This window comes from Pseudopipra pipra, chromosome 9 (genome assembly GCF_036250125.1).
Source record: "Pseudopipra pipra isolate bDixPip1 chromosome 9, bDixPip1.hap1, whole genome shotgun sequence".
Taxonomy (NCBI): Eukaryota; Metazoa; Chordata; class Aves; order Passeriformes; family Pipridae; genus Pseudopipra; species Pseudopipra pipra.
Window position 1 is genome coordinate 12,630,410 of NC_087557.1, and position 20,720 is coordinate 12,651,129.

At 37.8% G+C, this 20,720-nt stretch overlaps 1 protein-coding gene across 1 annotated transcript in view; it reads right to left on the reverse strand.

Annotated features, from left to right (window-relative positions):
• Positions 1-20,720, reverse strand: part of PALMD (palmdelphin) — a 49,893-nt gene that overhangs the window by 12,053 nt on the left and 17,120 nt on the right. The window contains exons 2-4 of the mRNA XM_064664674.1: positions 13,010-13,055; positions 8,200-8,280; positions 3,659-3,789 (exon numbers count right to left, since the gene is read on the reverse strand). Coding sequence (XP_064520744.1) covers positions 3,659-3,789; positions 8,200-8,280; positions 13,010-13,055 — 258 coding nt within the window. The remainder of the gene's footprint in view (positions 1-3,658; positions 3,790-8,199; positions 8,281-13,009; positions 13,056-20,720) is intronic.

The window sequence follows — 20,720 nt, forward strand, 5'->3', positions numbered from 1 at the left end:
TGAATCAATGATATCTTTATGAAGTTGTATCACAGTTTGTATTTGTCTTGAAAGGGTGTAGGAGCTACATGAGCAATTTAAGAAATGATCTTTTTGACAGGGCTTCTGGTTTTTGTAAAGAAATGGAAGTATGATATAGCTATTAAATTATTATTTAATATTAGTATTAAATCAATCCTTTGAATATTTTCTTTCTCTGGAGTAGTGCTTATCTGAGAGGGAAAAATAAGTGGATGAAAGAGGAAACCTTAGAAGCCAAGACACTAAATGGAAGATTTCTCTGCCAAAGTAGTAGCTGAATTAAGAAAATCTATGGATTTTTCCTGGCTGCTGCTGGCCACCAGCTGATCTGCTGGGATTGGCACCACTGCCACCCCAGGAAAAAAAAAAGGGCTTAAGAATGAAAAGCAGATAGGAGGATACCACCCTGAAGAATTCCTGACTAAGAGGAAAAGGCAGTTAAGCAAGTCTTCACATGTTCTGAGGTGAGTCAAATGCTTTTGCAGCTCTGGAGTATAGCCTTAGTCCGCCTTCATGTATCACATTACAAACAATTGAATAAACTTTAGTTGTTTTGCATTTTTAAGTATGTTGTTTAGCAACTAATTCCATCAAGAATGTTACCAGCTGAAGATTAAACAAGAAAACAGGACTCCTAGTTCTTCACTCAGCTTGTACCCTGATCAGGATGTGTTCACTTGCTCACTGAAGCTTCTAACATGTAAAGAGGGTTAATAGAACTGATAATGTAAATGCAATTTTTTTTTTGTCTGCAACCAAAGCATTCAGCCATTTGTCTGCAAAGTGGTTCAGGCCACTTGCTGTTCACTGTTTTGTCACTGTTACAGGGAATGGAACTCTCCCTTTTATCAAAAAATACTCAAATCTGAACTGATTAGCAGACATACACTAGCTCAACTTGACACTGGAGTAAAGTGTGTTTCAAAACAGAGGTCCCATTTAGGAGGGTGATGGGAAGGATCATGATGCTACTGTAAATCTCTCTGCAATTGCAATTGTCCTCTCAGCAGAAAGAAACAAAGACTGTATTGGGTATTCAAAAAGTCTTTAAAGTGATTCAGATTTTTTTTAACTGAAGATAAAACCCATGTGGGGGTTGTATGTCACAGGAGACAGAATGTATCTGAATCAAGGGAATTTTAATTGTCAGATGCTTAAAAGAAAAAATTTTACTGAGCCTCTCAAAATTTGTTACTTTTACTGTATGACATGTCAACATGATCAGGTCAGCAATCTTTGGTTTACAGGATAGGTCAAAGGTCAAGCAAGCTTTTGTTTGCTTGGGTGATATCTATGGCATAGCAAAGGCCCTGTGCAAGTACTGAATAGTGCATATTTTATGGGTTTTTTTAGTGGACTTTGTTCACACTGAACTCTGTATTACTAGGTTTCTGTATTGCTACTGGCTGGTTTGAAACTGTCCTGGGTATGTATAAACAAAATGTAATGCTATTTGGAAGGCAACATGGATGTTTTTCTAGAGGCCTTTGCTAGACAGCTGTTGAGGAATGATAGGAAATATTTATAGCAGAAAATGCTTGATGTGAATAAACCTGTGTAAATTCCTAGTTCAGGGGAAAGTTCCCACACAACTCCAGGTATGCTCTTCTGCTTCCATTCTCCATCTGTAAAATCAAATGTCCTTGTCCGAGTCCTCTGTGTATTGTGAAGATAAAAGCTGCCAAAGGCTAAGGTGTGTATATATTGTTTTCTAAGGAAAGTAAATATATCAGTAATGAAAATATTTCTTTTGATATCAAGGCCTTACAAATATCTAAAGTGTCTTTAGAACTTCACCGATGGTGAATTAAAAGCAGGGTGGCTCAGGAATGTAATAGGGAGCATTTCTGTATTGATTTTCTTTTCTAGGATGTGTTATACTTGTGTTAGAGTGAAGACAGCATGTCATTTGGTGTTATACTGTCCTTGTCACTTAATCATCATTTCATATCTATGTTAAGAAAAAGGAGTAATTTTAAGGAGGAAGCAATTTCTTGGAACTTCCCAGGAAAAGGTCAGAGACAGGGAAAGTTGGTTGGTAACACTGGTATTAACAAATAGCTGTGAAAATGCTTAGTTTGCCATGAAAAAATTAATTGCTGTGAAAGAGCAGCATATAAAAAAAATATAAGAATAACCATTCACAGGTTTTATTAAAGAACAAGCGTAATAAAACAAATAGCCTTATATTCTTGGGAAAAGAAGAATGTTTTTAATAAGAGGAGAATGCCCAGCAACTGCAAGCAAACATTTATTGGAGTTTTTTTCCACTGCAGTGCTTACAGTTGCAAGTAAACTTACTTAATTAATTTTCCTTAGCATTTAAATTGCTGCTTTATGGTCACATGAACAGCCACCTAGATATACAAACATTACTTGTGCTTGTAATTAGCTGAATTTGGAACTATGCAGGAAAAGAATTCATACCTACCTACATTTCTGCTAAAAGCAGGCACAAAAATAGAAATTAAAAAACCACCAATACTAACAAACAGAAAACCTCAACAAACACACACACACAAAATTCCCTGTTTAAGAAAACAACTGGGAACCAATGATGGGTTTGGCTCTTTGATTTCTCCTTCCTTAAAGCACAAATATATTTAAAAATCTTCTTTCAAATTCCTATGGGCATCTTTTTTGAAAGCTAATCTTTAAAACTTATAACCTCTTGTTAAGTTTTGGGTCTGTAGGTCTCAAGCAGAGGGAATATTCCTTTGATGCTAATTTTCATACATTAATTAAAGGTGGTTTTCAGGTTTGAAACTCTAATTGAATTACTGTTTCACTATTTGTAATAGTGATAAGTTCTAGTAATCCTAAAAAAAGTTTAAATGGCTATATTCAGAAAAGTAAAACCCAGTATATGTGTTCAGTTTTGATATCTAAGTCAATAAAAATTAAAGCCACTGAGCTGATGACAAATTCAGGACAATTACTGCAAAAACAGTACCAAAAGACTCTACAACTGTGGTTATCAATCAACCTAGAATCATGTTCCTAGTAAATAAAGGAGTCATTTGTGAGACTTTGCAGTTTAATGTTAGCTCTATGGGATAGGGAGGCACTGGGCAATGAGATTTGTAGGAACATCTCTAATGAAAGGTAGGAAAAGACCTTTGCTATAGCAGGCTTCTGGGAATAAACTGAATACAAAACAGCATGAAAAGTGAAAATAAGGCAAGTGATATTACTGGGGCTAAGCAGCCTGTGCTGTTGTGAAGTGCTGTGTTATGGTGAAAGCCAGGTACTAAAGGCTGTGCAGGACCTAGTAAAATTGATGAATTTTTAAATCTATCTACTGTTATTTTTAAGTTCTGATTCAACAATTGCTATCTCAGAGCAAAACCCATGTATTGTGGCTTATGTCTATTGAATACAGCATGGAAGGGATATCTGGAATTAGAGAAACAAATACTCTGCAATATATTTATTGTACCGTTGATAAAATTCACAGTATGGAAGCTTGCATTGTGTATTCTATAATTTTAGCTGCCTAGAAAACATAACAAAGTTTGCTTTACTCTGTGTAAACTGGATGTTTAGCCCTTGCTGATGTTTTAATCCTTTACAAAATAAGGGACTCTTCAGAAGGGACCATTTTAACCCAGACCCGAGGGCAGGGCTACTACCCTACCTGAAAATGTCTTGTTCCAACTCATGAGTCCGTTGTTGGTCCTCCTGATTCTGCTTTTGCATTTCTTCTTGCTCTTTTGGAGTCATAGAACTTAGGCCATCCAAGAGCCATTTTTCTCGCAAGGCCTTTTTCTGAAGGGGAAAAACAGACAAGTAAGCGAACCCTAGAGTTAGGGTATTCAACCGTTTACTGTATTTGTCTTGATGCCAGAGACCCAATCCACAGTCTTGTGCTCTATTTGGCATAAGGCAACCTGATTAAATTGAATTTTGACTACTGCTGCTTTGAGGCAGAGCTGTGCCAGCTCTGGTAAAGAAGGCTGCTTGCAGTGGCTGTTGGGATCCCTGCCTGCATCCTGTGTTGAGTCACTTAAACTGTTGTTTCCTACTCTTTTCTGTGTATTGTGTACTTTACATGAGGTTATTACTGAGGTCCAACTGGCAGAGGAACAGGTATGTTGGATCTGATTGCATTTAAAAGCAGTTTTGCAGTTGTTTGATGTGTGACATATATGATATAGAAAGCCTGTCTGGAACAGGCTTGTTGGGAAGTCTGTAGCACTTCATGGTGCTTTTTTTTTGTTTTGTTTTTTTTTACCTGTGGGATGTAAGAGCAATGTTTACAGTTGCCTTAGTCCCTCAGGACAGTATTCTCTCTTTCTTTCTCTCTCTCAACACTGGATCCTAGGAAATCTGTGGGAAATAAGGGCTGCTCCAGACAATCCCGAGCCTTGACTCTATAGAATCACTTGGCAGCACTTCTTGGTAGTTGTGTCTTAGGCTCTAATTAAATAAATGCAGATTTTAATAGAATAGTTCTATGTGGTCTGGTAGATGTTGGCACAACTCCTATTGACCACAAAATACTGTGTTCTCAAGCTGGAGGGAACATAGTTATTAATTCCCTTTCAATCAAGCTATTTAGATTTTAATGATAAGTAGGGCTCCTAGAAAGTGAGATTTTGATCCTGGATGGAACTGAATTAGTCTAGCATTGATATCTCCAAAAATAAATCTATAGTTCCTTGTGAGATTTACAGCAGGGCTGCCACTGTAGACCTCAAAACCCGATAACATCTGTTGAAATCAACAAAAGCTCTGTGTATGTATAGGGTTAGGCCCAAGAAAACGAACTCCCCAAATACAAGCATAATACAATAGTGTTATTTTTGCATTTTTCTGGAGTAGTTTGCTGCTGCTCCCAACTGAATGCCATGTAACCTTTTTCATTTAATTAGCCATTTTTAAAAGAATGACACATTGTGTATTTGGAAACAGCCTTTGAATAAAAGATGTTTTCAAGTCTGCTCCATCCAGGCAGTGGCACCAATGAGTGCAGGAGCAGCTGCTTTAGGGCTGCCAGGTTCTTTCTGCTGTCTGGCATTTTCTTCCATGGCAAAATGTCTCTATCTCGGTACTGGGTCATGCATGTGTTATAGCACTGACATAAAAGCATTTTCATTTTGCATTAGGCTCAGTATGTTAAGGGAAAGGGATACTTATACACTGTGATGTGGTAAGACTCTGGGAATGGCCAGAGTGCTGACCACTTAAATGAAAGGAATAATTTTATTTTTGTAGTTCATGGTCACATCAGGAGTAGTGTGACAATATTCTGCAAATTCTGTGAATAATTTACGATGTGTGCTCCAGGTATAACTCCACTTTAGTCCTTAACAAGGCTGGACTAGCACTGAAAGATTCATCCTTCATTGGAAGGCAAGGGTGTTTTGGGTTTGTGGGTCTTGCTCTCCCAGGGCTGTGGCAGTTCACCTTGTGGCATTTTTGGGAAGGCATAAGTCATTTTCAGTTTTTCACAGAAAATGTAGTTCAACACTGTTAACTGCTGGAACAAGAAAGTGTGTGACTAGCACCTACAGGGGAGCACTGATGGAGTTCAGGCATTGTCAGAAGCCAGAAACTTAATAAGTTAAACTATAAAAGCCCATGGAAAGTACATGCAAATCAGTGTTGACTGCATTTCAAGCAACTCTGTCTAGTCCTTTCTCTTTTTGCCTCAGTGAGAAGGATTCCAGATAGAAGGAAGAATTAGTTACTGGTGCATCTAGAAGTACTTGATGAAATTTGCCCTGTACCCTCACTAGCAGCCCCCATTGCCCCTTGCAGTTCTATGCAGCCCTATCCACACAGATGTATTTGCTTGAATGCCCTCTACTTCATGTGGCAGAAGTGCACACATAATGGAGAAGAAATATATATCCCTTACAATTCTACCAGGTAACTAAGATCTGTTATGATGCCTCATCCCTGTCTTTCTAGTAAGAAGTTTGCTTGGGGATAGCAAACAGAGTCATTGGGAAGCCAGGACAGAGATTCCTACTTACAAAAAGGAAGTTTTTTTTTTTTTTTTTAAAAAACCACAACAAAAAAAAACACTAAAAAAAAAGTTCCAACCCCTCCCCCCAAACAAAACAACAGCCTTTTAATAAACCTGTTGCTAAGGGTTATAAATAGGAATGAAGGACAAAATGAGGAACAGGACAGTGATATCCAGCTAACAGGAACATCCATATGACAGTGAGATTTACTAACCTAGGGGACAGGTGCGAGTTATGTTCAGTAGGTCATAGAGCTCTAGATTTCACCGTGAACAATTGGTAAGAGTGTAAATGAGTGAAATCAGTCACTAGGGAAATGATTCTTCTATAAAATTTACCAGTGTCCTAATGTTTTAAAAGTCTAAATATGTTTTAAAGCAATTTATGTACTAGATCCTTTCGTTGTTTTACTCCACTGAAATACCTAGATTAGTCTGAAGCATAAATGTTCATTAAAGGACAAAACCTCTAGGGCATCAAGCAGAGGATGTTCAGCAGTAATGTTGCATTTGATATTGGGTGCCTGTCTTATTATTTAGTTGTAAAAAGTAACTTACATTTTGGGTATTCCAAATAGCTAGTGATATGTATGTGTTTATACACCTTATACATATATGTATTTAAATGTATGCTTGATCCTTCTTTGCCAAGTGAATAATTTTCTCTATAGATCTGTGATTCACTTTGTTTATGCAATACCACTGATTTTAATTTAAAAACTCTACTGAATGATTTTTCATGGGACAGGCAAAGGAATCATATCCTCTGTTCTCTTCCAAAGGAAAACTATTTCGGTAACATTTTTCCAGGAGCATTTTAGCCTCTGTAAAAACTCCATAAAACTTCCTCAGAATAAATGCAAGGTGGGTTTTTGCTTTCTTAACTTTTAAAGCTCCATTATACCTATTAATTTTGTCTACAAATGTACTACATCTGTAAGGAAACTGCCCTAAGGTTCTCTCTGCACACAGCAGCAGTGAGGATTAGCTGATTGTCTAGAACAGATCAGTTTATCCTTCTATAAAGAAGGGCAAAAGAGTCATTCTGAATTTATAGACATGGAAACTTGAAACATAACTTTCAGTACTCCATGTAACCATGTACTAAGGTGAAGATAGTCACATGTTTGCTGCTCAATAGTTACAGGACTTGAAAAAGATATTCCTCTTCCTTTTAAATAAGATGTTACACAGTTGGTCAAGCCTGTCCTTGGAGTAAAATAAAAATAAAACCTGAGCATGGGTGACTTTTGTGTTAGCTCTCCTGGCCCACTAGTGAAATAGTTTATCATAGTTTCTCATTTTTTTTTGGCTTGACACAAAAGAAGAGGGTGGATGAAACCCAGGATCCGGTGTCTGTTTTGAAGAGGAGTCTGTTTTAAATATGCTTCTCTCACATTTCCTGGAGGAGATGTGCCACGCTTCTGGTGTTAGATTCAACATATCTTCTTGAAACTGTTTATCTGCTCACATAATGAAAAGGGTATGTAAAATACCAAGACTTGCATATTTCTGGAAGCACAGATTTTGTCTTATCTCCCTACATGACACGTACTGCCAAACTGCAACAGGTGTTTAAAGAATAGTGGTGCTGGGTAGAAATCACTGCAATTTCAAGTCTCTGCAGAGATGCATCTTTTAGTTTCTTAGTAACTTGGAATTTGTAATCCTGAGTTTACCAGGCTATATTTGAGGGAAATATTTGCATTATTTATTCTTTTTCTTTTTTATAATATATAAAGAAGCAGCATTATTTTACTAAAGAGTCATTAAACAAACTGAAAAAAGCCTATAACCCACCCCCAAAAAATAGGCTGCTTTTTTTCTAGAAAACAGTGCAATTAGACTTAATGGTTGTGCTGCACCCTGTACCAAGTAAGGTTGCTGTAGTGGGATTAGGGAGTGAACACACCCAGTCTGACATGTGAGGCTTAATTTTCATCTGTGAGTTATTCCTGGTTATGATCTCATTTTATGCCATGAAAGTGATCAAATAACACCAGCTCTGGAATGTAATTTTTTTCAAAGAATGATGCTTATTAAAGTCAAATGGAGTCCTGGCAAGACTCCAAAAAGCTGTGAAAATTTGACAGTAAAAGCATGACTTAAATGCATGAAGATTTGCACTCCAAAATCCAAAACCTTTATTCATGCTGTGTTACTTGAGGCTATCTTTAGTTACATAAATCCAACACTTTACTTACCTTTAAATGTTGGTGCTTCATTTTTTCCTCTTCCACTTTTAGACGTTTCTGTGTAATTTCTTCTTGCAGTTTTCTTTTGTCCTATAAATTAAGAGAACAATGAAACTTTGTTTAGAGAAATTACTTTTTAACAAAAATATCGTTTAAGTGTTGTTCAGTAGGGTGAAATCAATCCATGCAAATAAAGCCTTATTTTAAAGCTTAAGTGATGCTTAGGCAGTGCATAATTCTTTGTAGCGACAGCTCACGTCCTGCGCAGGTATAGTTTCCACTGCTCTTTCTCCAAAGTATGTTTAAACATGTTAATGACCACAAAGGAGGGATGATACAAAATAGAAACTATTTACTCTTAGCAAGGGTAGGGGAAGAAAACAGGAAGAAAGTATATTTGAGCAGAATTGTACATGCAGAGTGAGACTAAAAATGGGACCTGACCCAAATTCCTAAGGCAGCCCACACATGGTTTAGGAGAGGAAAGAGCCTGCATGGTCTGCACTGTGCAGCTGTGATACATCACTAAATGAAATGGGCTGTCGGTGAATCCAGCACTGAGTTTGTGTATCTTGTGGCTAATAGCTGAAATAAACAGGAATAAACAAAGACTTAGAAATTTATTTTGTTAGTCAGATAATGGTAAAGATGAACACAGAGAAATGTGGTATGCTTCATATATGTTGTTGCTACCTCTCAGTTTAAGAAAAAATAAAATTTTTGCCTGTGCACAGGCTATTTTCATGGTTGCTGAATTTTAAAAGGAAAAACCTCAAGTAGTGCTGATCTGTCATAGTGCCACCTTCATCCTTTTTGTTACAGGTTGTAGAACAAAGGAAATGGGTGAACAGTGTCTGAATGCTGGCAATGCTTGAGCCTCTCGTGTCTTTGGATAGCACTGCCACATGGAGTACCCTTGTGGCTCCTCTGTATGAGGCCAAACGCTGATTTAGTACTTTGTGTCCTCAGCAGCCAGTGGGAAAGAAATCATGCCAAATGAAACTAACTTTTATAAGATGTATTAATTGGCTATTCTCTTGGCCAGCCTTAATGCCGTAAAATTCTGTTGTTTGGCATAGCATATTTTGCACTTGTTTCTTGGTATGTTTTAGAGAAGTAAATGGAATCTTCTGTTGTTCTGTGCAGAATTGTTTGCTGACTGGAGGCTAGTGCCTCTTTCCTTTCAATTAGAACAGCTGGATTTTGTTAAAAGACTGATAGCTTTTTTTTAACAGTCTGTTTTCAGACAAGTATGGTTTTGGAAGGAGGTAAGTTCTTCACAAATATAGGAAGAGACTTGTCCTTCCAGTCCACCTGAGGAGCCAGCTGTGTGTAAGGAGTGTAGAAAGTCAGTGAGGAAGTGCTGGACGTAAGGTTGGGAGTTGTTCTCCACCGTTTCCCTAGGATCTGGGATTTGGAAACAGGAAGAGACATGGTGTGCTTGGCTGAATCAGTTTGCTGTTACTGGAAATTAGAAATCAGCAGCATGACCACAGGCTCTAAGGATGCTTTGTTGAAGGAAGTGGAAGAAACCACCTAGCCTTGTGGAGATGGAGGGCAGGACTACAGGTGGCCAAGCACTACTCATAGTATGCTGGGATTTAGTAGGTGAATGAGTGTCAAGAGCTTTGTTACAATTCTTAAGGAAACATTTTTTTTTTCTCTTTACTAAGTTTCTAGGTAAGACGCTTAACCAGAAAATGAACTTTTACTTGGTTTATACTATTAAAAAATATTCTAAGTTAATTTAAATATTCTTTTTGTACCAGTGGAGATGCAATAAGAGTTTAGGAGTCTGAAATGAGAATTTGTACACAAACTACTGTGCAGATAGAAATCAGTGTAAAGGCATAAATAACTGCATTTTAAACTAACTGTGTAATAAGGAACTTATTCAGTAGCAAAACTTTTGCCTGTTTCCTTTTTTAAGTCTATGCTTCTTTTACATCCAATATTTTTTTTTCTGAAAGCTTTCTACTTGTACCCTTTGGTGTTCTAGCATGTTTTAATTTCACTGGTTGGTATTAAGTATCTATTATACAATTATCTAGAAATTGAAATAGATTGTCTTTTATATATCTAGTCTATATCTTTATATATTCTAATCTAATGCCAGAAGCTAAAAAGTATGAGGAATCTATTTGACGTTGTGCACCAGAATAACTTTTAAAACCTGTTAGAAAACTTGTCTGCACATCATGTCTTGCTTTACAAAGCTTTGACTATACTATACCTATCTAGTGGAATAAATGTTTATTCCTGGATAGCTAAATGATCCATGCTTCTACCAAACTTCATGCTCTGCCCCTGTAGATAATCATGTTTCTGGCAGAAGTCCTTGAATCCTCTCTTACTATGCTCTTGTTACTGTGAGCAGGATGTGAACACCTTCAGCTGTTCCTTTCTCTTGTGCATCAATGCAAGGTAAGACTTGAGCCTTGGTCCTAATTTTCACTACTACTGAAACAGGTGGGAATCTTTCCTGACTTTTGAGAGTAAAAATGAATTGTGTTCTAAGTGGATCTGTCTGAAAGAAGGGGAAACGCATCCACGGAGCAGCATCTTGTGAAGTGTCTCGTGTGCCAAGTCCATTAATTTGTGGCACTGTTCTACAGTGGTGCCAGTGCTGGTGGTCTTGGTCCCATGGCAAATGCCACCTATTGTCAGTCAAAGGAGCGGCTAATGTTTTAGCTAATATATTTTTCTTTTCATATAATTTTCCAGAGATTAAAAATGTCAAACCCCATCAAACATTAAAAATATTGCAGCTTTCATATTTTAAGATATTACAATCTCACTGATAAAATGGATGCATCTGATGTTTTACTTCTTATATTTTATGTGCACCAGCAGGTGGAAGCTACATAACAAAGAAAAAAGTTTCTTTTTCAGAGCCATGTAAGCATCAAAATATATAATCATAAACTAATATTTTTTTTAATTTATTTGCCACGTAGAGAAGATATGAAAAACAATTTGAAATCCCCTACTGGCTCTGTGAGAGCCAGATGCTGTCAAGGAGCCAGGCATTTAACAACAGAAACCAGTCAGGTTTAGTGCAGGTGCAGTTGTTTATTACTTTGAGTGCCCCTTGCTTTCTTCTCTTAGATCCTTTACAGCAAACATCTGGTGGGTAGCACTGGAAATTCCCAGGCCTGTTACTTGAGACAAATCTTCCCAGAGCCACTGAGTAACTTGCAATTGTAACTGTAATGTGCTGTTTTCCTAGACAACTCATACTACAGATTCTTAAGCCTGAAGATAACCTCACTTATTTGGGCTGCTTTATTTCTGCAGTCCATTAGAACAAATACATCAAGTGTTTCAACTAAATGCTATTGACTGATGAAAGCAGAGAACAAATAGTTTCTTTACAAAGCAAGTGTAATAAATGAAGTCATGGCCTAAATATGATTTCCTATTTCTTGTAATGCAAGACACTGGAAGCTGCCCCAGTTCCTTAAAAAAATACTTCATTATTCATCTGGAGGCACAGGTGCAGGTGGAGGACACTCACTCCAGCATGTTCATAGAGTCCTCATCAGGCAAACGTGCTGCCCATTCCTTCTCCTGGATCCCAGGGAGTCTAAAACATCGTAAGGCCTGGCCTTCTCTGGAGTGCCCAAACAGTTGTTATCTTTTGAGCCCATACTCTAGAGGCAAAGTCCAGGTTCTGACCCTGGTTCAAGCACCGTTACAGTTAAACAAATCAATGTACTCTAAACCCTCTAAAACATTTCAAATTACCCTATTGTGGGCTTGCGTCAGGTCTCAAGTAATTACGATAAATGGATCTGTTGGCTTTTATCAAGTGCCACAATTAAAACTCAACCAACTTAAATCGCAACCTATTAGATTCCTGTAGATTTCCAGCTACCCTTCTCATATTTATTTCGATTCCAATGAGTTTTTTTTAACTCTGCCCACTATTTATTCTGCCAGTAGCTTTTGTTTCGCAACTAGTCTGTCATGCTAAGAGTGCGAAAAATATCTCTGTTTCCATCATTTGTTTTTAAACAAATGCCCGAGAGAGTGAGTGATCCTTCTGGAGGTTTCCTTTCATCCCATAGGGCCAAAATTTGCTTCAGTTCAATTCTTTTGTAACTGAATAAGTTTCAGTGGAGATCAAATCAGAGGTGAATTAGGATTCAGCCAGTTTTTGTTACATTAGGTTATATTACTTTAAAAATAGCTCAGTAGTTCCTTTTACAAATTATAAATCTTTTGACTCAGATTTCCCTTTAGAAGAGAAACTGCAAATGATTTCTAATGTCTTCTGCATAAACTTCAGTGAGTCCTTCCTCTGAAAACTGACAGGTAGGAATTTGTTTAATCCAGGCTTCTCCTTTTTTACTGTCCAGGCAGCGATACTAATGATAGATTGTCAATGATTCAGATATTAAATTTAATTCCAGAATGCAAACCAAAAATCTTTAATCTCTCAGTCATGTTGTGAAATGAGAAAATTGATTTGTTCTGGAATTCTCTAGCTTGCTTTTGACCTTCAGGCAAACATTCAGTATGATGACAGTAACGTGTATTTTAGACTGTCCAGTAGTGATTTGCACACATACTTTCAGTGCTTTGAATTTAATTTGAAAGTGCAATACAACCCATAATAAAGTCAGTACAGGCAACTTAGCTGTTTTAAAGCAATAGTCTATAAACCAGTATTTAAAAATAACAATTTCAAGCAGACATAAAATCTCTTTCTGTCCTGGGATAAATCATTATTCAGCAAACACACAGCAGCTCATTAAGACAATGCTACTTCTAAGCCTTTTTTTTCTAGTAGCAAGTTATAATCGTAAGCACTTACTGTTATGGCCTGGAATCTTTCTTTCAGCAATTCGGCTTCCTCCATTCTACAAATCAAAAACAGACAAGTAGTGAAGGTAAACAGAATCAGACCATAAGCAAAAAGCCTCCTGGTGGGGCTGCAAAAAAAGCTGAGGTGATTTGATCCAATTCCAGAGGAGAGAGAAGGCAGAATTTTTGACTTGTCAGAAGAGTCCCTGAACAGATGAGCAGATCAGTCCAGACAGACACATGTAAGGAGGGTGTGGAGAGGAGGCAGACAAGGAGAGTGCTGGCATGAGTTGACTGACAAGTTGGAACAGTGGAGCACAAGCCCTTTTCCTTCAGAAGCTGCCAACTCTTTGTTTTAATGTGCTCGGTTAGCGTGCCATTGCTTCTTTAACTCTTAAATGCCCAAACCAGAATCTTACAGGACCATGATAGAAGTAAACTTTTATTATTTTGTTATTTCTCTTTCTTTTATTTTCTTTCTCTATGCTTCTGGTGATAAACAGATATTTAAAACTTATTAAGTATTCCCATTTCTCATTAAACTTATTTCACCTGCATGTGTTTTAACATGTAATATTAGCACTGTAGATGGCATGGGTTTTTTTGAGATAGTAGTTTTAATTCAGTTTCCTAGATAAAATTTTTAGAAAGGCTGTATTCATAGCTGGAAGAATGTTTTAGAACTGCTAACCTAAAGTAAGATAAACTTTAAACAGCCAGGTCTGTCATTGAATGCTAGTGTTAATCTGTGCAATTACTGATCAGCTATCTGGGACTCAGGGGAAGCTTTGTCTAAGTAAGGATTTTGGGATCATCATTTCAGTGTTACCAAGATGAGTGTAAAATGCCAGTGGCTCTCATACTGCATTTCCATTCAGCTGACTTGCTGTGGACTTCTGCTGAAAACAGCACTATGTGCCTTAAGGGATGGCATACATTTTGACCTTTTCATTTACCTAAGTGAGAGTCAGCCATCCAAAATCAATCTAGGAAACTTGCAGAACAAGTGGAACTGCCCTAGGAAAATCCAGTTGTGGAAAAAAATTCTAAGCAAATCAAACAGCATAAAGATGTAATGTGAATCTGGAATCTCTTTGTTACCTTCAGTATCATGTAACTCAAGTCTTTGTAAGGACACCAGCAGGAGAGCCGCTCCGCATGTTTGGGTTTTTACCTGGTAATTCATTGAGTGACTAAACTCAGCAGGATTTGGTGAGGTGGTTTATTTTGCAGGTCAGTACAGTGACCTGAATCTTGGTGGCAAATCAGGCTCATTACTAGCAAATTCTAAGGTGCTAAAGAATTGCACACTTGATGGTAAAATTACAGCCTTATAATTCAATAGAAATTGATATTTAGTTCAATTTCACCTTTCTAGTATGTCATCACTCACCCATGTACACGAGCAGATTATCCCCCTCTGCACTGGAATTAAGGATGCTTTATTGTTTTATTTATACTGTGATCCACCCTGAGGTTTTGTTCAAACTTGCAGAGACCCCATGTTTTATTCTCCAGTGAAGATTTTATTTCTATTTTTTAAATATTAATGTATACCTAATTTGGTCAGCACCTGAAATTTAAAAAATTACCACATAAAAGCAAATGTTCAAAGGCAAGTGCATTGAGGTGTATCAAGAGATAGATTACATGGGAATTTATATGAGTTTGGTGTATGGATTTGAGAATGAATTCAAACACCACGTGGAATTAAATGAATTCTTGCTGCAGAAACCAATGGAGAGAGTCTTTCTCTTTAAGCTTTTGTAAGTTAGTCTAGTCTGCCTTATCATATTTTGAACCTTCCCCCCACTTATTTCATCTTTACCTTCTGTGAAGTTCATCTTAAAATTTAAGTACATATGTGGACTTTGGAATGCTTAAAAATATTTAAAGCAGCAAGTGTTTACATCAGAAATAAGGAAGTCTGGTTTGGGCCAGAATTTGTACTCTGACATAAATGGGATCTATTCTCAGTGGGTGGAGGAATGAGATCTGTATTTCAAGATCAAACTAAAGTCAATGGGATTGCATTGCTTGGAATTTTTATGGTCTAAAGTATTCTCCTAAATTTATGCCCTAAAATTATTTAAATGTTTTAAAGAACCCTACTTGTAGATGTTATATAGTTACAGACCAGAAGAGTATTTAACATGTCTTTCCCTGATCTAAACCAGTAGACTGAGGTAGCTGGAAGGAGTTTTCTAAAATGTTACTTCTCTTTTCAAGTGACCATTATTACGAGAGTATTTAAAAGCCACTTGAAACATTTTAAATTGTTTAAATCATATATATCCCCTTGCTAGGCAGGATTTGTTGTTCAATCAATAGGTTGTTTTCCAGTTATCTTAATCCTATTCTAATTGGGATTTATGTGCAAGAGAAGGAATGGACCAGCTGTCATTTTGTCTGCTCTTAAGCCTCCTTCACCAATAGGAGTACCCATGGAGTAAAGGTTAGATCAGTGAATCTGAACAGCTGTGTTTTCAGTCTGCAGGATTCTTGGAACAAGGTTTTTCAGAACTTGCCTGCCAGAAACATATCCAGAGGAAACCACCTACCTAATCTACAACTTTAAGGGGGGGGGGGGGGGGAAGCGTATTTTTCTTTTCGTAGAATAGGTTCTCTGACTTATGCAAAAAATGTTTTTGTATCGTATGGTGAGTCATACAGGTTGGATTTTTTGGCTTCACTTATTCCTTTGTTCATTTCCATTTTGCACTGTGTACCTAATGTAGCAGTAATAATGAAAATCCAAAGCACAAGGTGAAAGAGTTGCATTTTGAATTCTTACAGAAAAGCGGGTTGTAATTTAGAAGAATGCAACACCCAGAACCAAAATCTGGAAGTAGGACCACAGAAGTACTTTCACATCTGAAAATGCAATTTCTGTTGTCCATTTCTGGAGCAATGTCTGAGTACTGGAATAGAGAAATGCTGTCACTTCAGAACTGTAGCAGCTCTCCCGGGACTTACTCTACATACAAAACCATCTTCAGTTCTACTCTTCCTCCTTGTACATCATTAACCTGGGGTAATACACATAGAGTGAGACATAGATTATTGTAGAAACAAACAATTGCCTCTGAGAAGAAACATTGTGTTAAAGGTAAGGAGCAAGTCACTCTTTCAAAAAGTGAGTTTGAAGTGACTGGAGTTGATCAGATTGTTATCAGCTGAAACATAGCCTGTACTTTTTGGAAAGAGTGGTTACTGAGTTCATGAACCAACATTTTGTGAATCTTAACTACTTTGATTATTTTGCTTTGTGATGAGCTGCCTTTGGTAACTGTGTTTGAAACAGGAAAAGGGTGTTTTGGACTCGGCATCAAAGAAAGTTTTATATTCTTGCAGTGAGCAAATGTGCTGCCACTATGCATTTGTTTGCATGTAGCCTTAAATCTCTGACAGCAGGAATGGAGAGAAGATAAATTTCAGTGAAGGGCTCATTGAAAATGTTTACTGCAGCCATCCTGTCAATTGACCCAAAGGTCTGGTATGGGAGATGCCTCAGTTGATTGGTCTTTTCTCCAGCTAGAACCATGATTTTTTCCTTTTAAAGTGAACAATAAGCCAATAAGAAATAGAAAATGGAAAATCTAAAAGAAAGCTCTTGTCCCTCCATCAAATTATACATTTGAAATTTTTAAAAAATGTGTACATTTTAGGATCTTAGAGGAAGTTCATAACAAAATATCTGCCACCCCTCAGGAGGAATTAAATTTTGCCCTGAAGGCCAATTTTGGGGAAGTAATGCCCTATTAGGCAGTTCTCTAACATAATGAATTTCTTGGGTCCTCTCGCTGAAGCAAAACGATATCTGAATATCTCAATTTTATACAGTTTTATGAAGTTAAATTCTATCTCCTTTACTTGCTTGAGTAGACACCCCCCCCGAATCTCTGGGAGGAAAAGCCTTGAACTATTACGTTTCTGTTGGTACAACTCCCTTCCTGTTGCTATTCATAACTATGAGTATATTGAATCATTACAGTCAAAGTAAAGAAACAGCTATTGGTCATTATCTTCAATTGTTTTTAATACACTAATTATTTTAATCATATTTTATAATACGTCTATTGTTCAGATACCTTCCAGTATTATAGAGAGGTTTTAGAATGCAGCACGGGCTCAGACATCTCTTCTATGGTAGGTGTGTGTCCTATATGCACAGTGGAACCCACCTATAAATGTTATTGTGCGAAATTAGACCATCTTGCCCCTTTGTCAAAGTCCACTGATTATTTTTTAACCAGATAACTGTGTTTTTCGTAGCCTTTTTATGTTCCCAGACACTTGTTAGTTCTTGGCCTCGTATCTTTTTGAAATCTTTTATGAAACTCTGAATGTGGGACCCTTTCCAAAGCACCTTTAACAAACTCGGTTGTGTCACACTTAAAAAACCACACTTCAGTGAATAGTTTCAGTGTAATTACTGTGGTGATAATAAATGTAAGGCCCTGAACAGAAAGTGTTTGGGTGCCTAGATAAGTGATAGGACTGTGTTTGTTTTGTGGGATTTTTTTTTTGGGGGGTTTTTGGTTGGTTTTTTAAAATGTAAACTGAAATAAATAAACTCACAAAGAATCTGAAATACTCAGGATCGGTGCCTTAAACATGATGTGGAATGTGTTGCTTGCAACCTGGCATTTTCCAACTGCTGCAGATACACACTTCTAAGAATAGGGCAGAGTTTTAAATCCTACCCAGCCAACTGTGTGGGGAATGTTTAGCAGGGCTCTGAGAACCAGCTTTAGTTGTTGCGTAGTTTGATTGTGTTTTATTAAGTGAAAACAAACACTCCATAACCGGGGCCAAATCCTGGGGAAAGTAAAAAAAAAAAAAAACCACAGGTACTGTGCTGTCACTAGTAAGTAAACTACATGCTATATTCTGATTCTGGTTTCACGATGCTGTTGGAAAACACAAAGAGAACAGTAGTGGTGTTTGGGTCTAAGAGGCTTCAGTAAGATGGCAGAGCAAAACTAGGGCCTGGAAGACATATTTTTGCGAACACTTTGTGCCAGGTGTGGTTTCTGAGTACAAGTGCTGCTGGTGAAAGCCTTAGAAGTACAGATAATTTGTTATAGGACATGAGCTGAAGTAGGAATTCTTTAAGAGAAAACCTTCCTTCTGCAGCTGGAGCTGGGGAGCGTGTGTTGCAGAAGAGACAGGGACAAGGCTGGAGGTGGTGAAGCCGTTCAGCAACCTGCCTAGGTTACGTCAGTTGATTCCCATCTCCGGAGGCATGGGCAGAGCTCTCCCGCTGCTCCTCTGAGAAGCTGCCTAACCAGTCTGTGTCTGTAGCAAGGTCTGAGCTACTGGAGCTCAGATGTTCTGCAAGATGAGATGAACCTTATCTGATAGCTCCCAGCAGAGCAAAGAGAAATTACTGCTTTCTCCTCCCACACTTCCAGCCACATTTTCCATTCACTTCCTTTCGTCTGACTAATCTGTGAACCAATTAAATTTGCTAATCTGTCAGGAGAGCAATTAAAAAGAAAACCCAAAAGCAAACCTTAACCCTCAAATCTTTGGGTGAACTGCATAGGCTGAATGGGAGATGACAGGAACAGTAGCATTAGGGAGGAGTAAGAAGGAATGGGATTCCAGCTGGAAGATGAGCAGCGAGAGGAGAAAAGTGTAAGAAACATGACTGTTGTGGCAGTGATGAGTGGCCAGATGAACTGAGCCACCCTGCAAGCCTCAGGCTTACCTTACCAAGTGGTCCAGGGACCATGAGAGGCCTCATACTGACGTGTATAATAAGCATGTGTGTTTAGCTATTTATCTGAAACTTGAAACTGCTGTGGAAACATGATGACTTCAGACTCTGGCAATCCTTCCTGTGCTTCCAGATATTCGGTATCCTGTGCTGTGTGTGGGCAAAAAATATCCCACATACAATTTGTTTTGCGTAAGCCTTTCCAAGTATTAACGGAAAAAAATACATGATAAAATTATGCTAAACTTTATTGTTAGCAGAGATAAGATTGTTTATGTCAAATAACAGGTGTTGCAAATGCAGGCCTAGTTTCTTCATTGAAGACCTGTTGTTTTTGCTGTGGAGTTTGTTATTTGGAAGCAGCGGCTGAGGAAAAACTCTCAGCTTGTCAGTCACTCAAACTGTTTCAGCTGTGCCCGGTTGGTTTGCAGGGCCGGGTAGGTCATCTGAATAACACGGGGAGGGGACTCTGGCCGGCCAGCCTGCTGTGAGGAGCGCCAGGGATGCAGCACAAGCAGCTGAGGCTGAGTAGTCATCCGGATGCCTGTGAGAGTATGTCACCAACTTCTGTTATTCAACAGATTCAGATATTTCACTACTGCTTCTCACAGCACAGTATATTTACTTAACCCTTTACCTTAGGGGGTGATTATTAACTAGGAGCAAAAAAACTTGATATAGTACAATTTCCTAATTTTTCCTGCAAGATTTGTTTTGAGTGTCAGGATTTCAGACCTGTTTCATAGCTACATTTTCTTATCAGAATGATTCTTCCTTCTTTTCACCTGAATCTGAAGTGGATCCTCTTAGTGATATATTCTGCTGTTTGCTTGGTGTTCACTTAGGGTGAAATTACATGAGAAGTTTGAACTGATATTATGACCGTGTGGTGCTGAGAGGCATTCTGCTGCTCTCTATCCTGGACATGTATTCTCACAGCTGTCTTGACTGTCTGCTCACTGAATCTGTTCACTAAGCTGGCAGACAACTAACCAAGCTAAAAGGTGGCTACTGCTAGGCTAAAAAGTCAAATAATTTCCCAGAGAAGTCTGATGAGTGCCAAAATGTGGTAAAGGGAGAGAGTAGAGGGTGAAACTGTGGCTATTGGAAAATGCAGGGGAGGAGAAAAGAGCAGGAGAAGAGGAGGAACAAGTAGGAAGAAAGGGAAAATAGAAGGAAGAAAGGTGGTAAACTGTTAGATAAACTAAACTGTTAAATGTAAATTTACCTTTACAGACTATTTAACACAATGTGGGGAAACTTTCTTTTTTTACTTTTCTTACCCCTGGAGGCTGAATAGGCCTTTGAAACACTTGGCAGATCAAAGGTTCATATTTTCTTACCATTCATGAATAATGCAAAAAATAATCTGGCTGCAAGTTGTATGAAAGAATATTTTGGAGAATATAAAAGCTCTTTCCTTGTCATATCTTTTCAGATGTGAACAGGTTCTTTACACCGTGACTTAAGGAAAGCCAAACTAATCTGCAGCTCATGGTACTGCTTCATTAGGCATTATTTCTGAAGAGTGTCTTTGCAAATGCCTCTTCAGCATAGCAAGTAGGATCTTTAGTTGGGTCTCTTTGGAGATTCATTACGGTCTTTATAGATTTCTCACTGTCCCAATGCACCTGGAGACTGATGGCCTGCAAAGGCTGGAGTCAAATATTATTTTAATAATTTATTTTGACAAAACATTTTTAAATTTGAAAATACTGTTGTGTTTAGCCAGTAGGTAAAATTACTGTTTGAAAAGGGTTTGATGCATTGTGTTTATCTGGAAAAGGGGCTTGTCAGGTAATTTCTCATTTCACAATGTTAACAGCTTGCTGCCAGGTGGATCTAGCTTTATTGTACAGCTGATACAGTTAGAAGACACTAAGAAACCTGTTGGGGTTTGGATTAAAAATTTAATCCATGTTTCTTGCTTATAGTCACATTGGATTGGACACAATTAATTAAACCACTCTAGTTAACAGCCGTCATCCTCTAATTT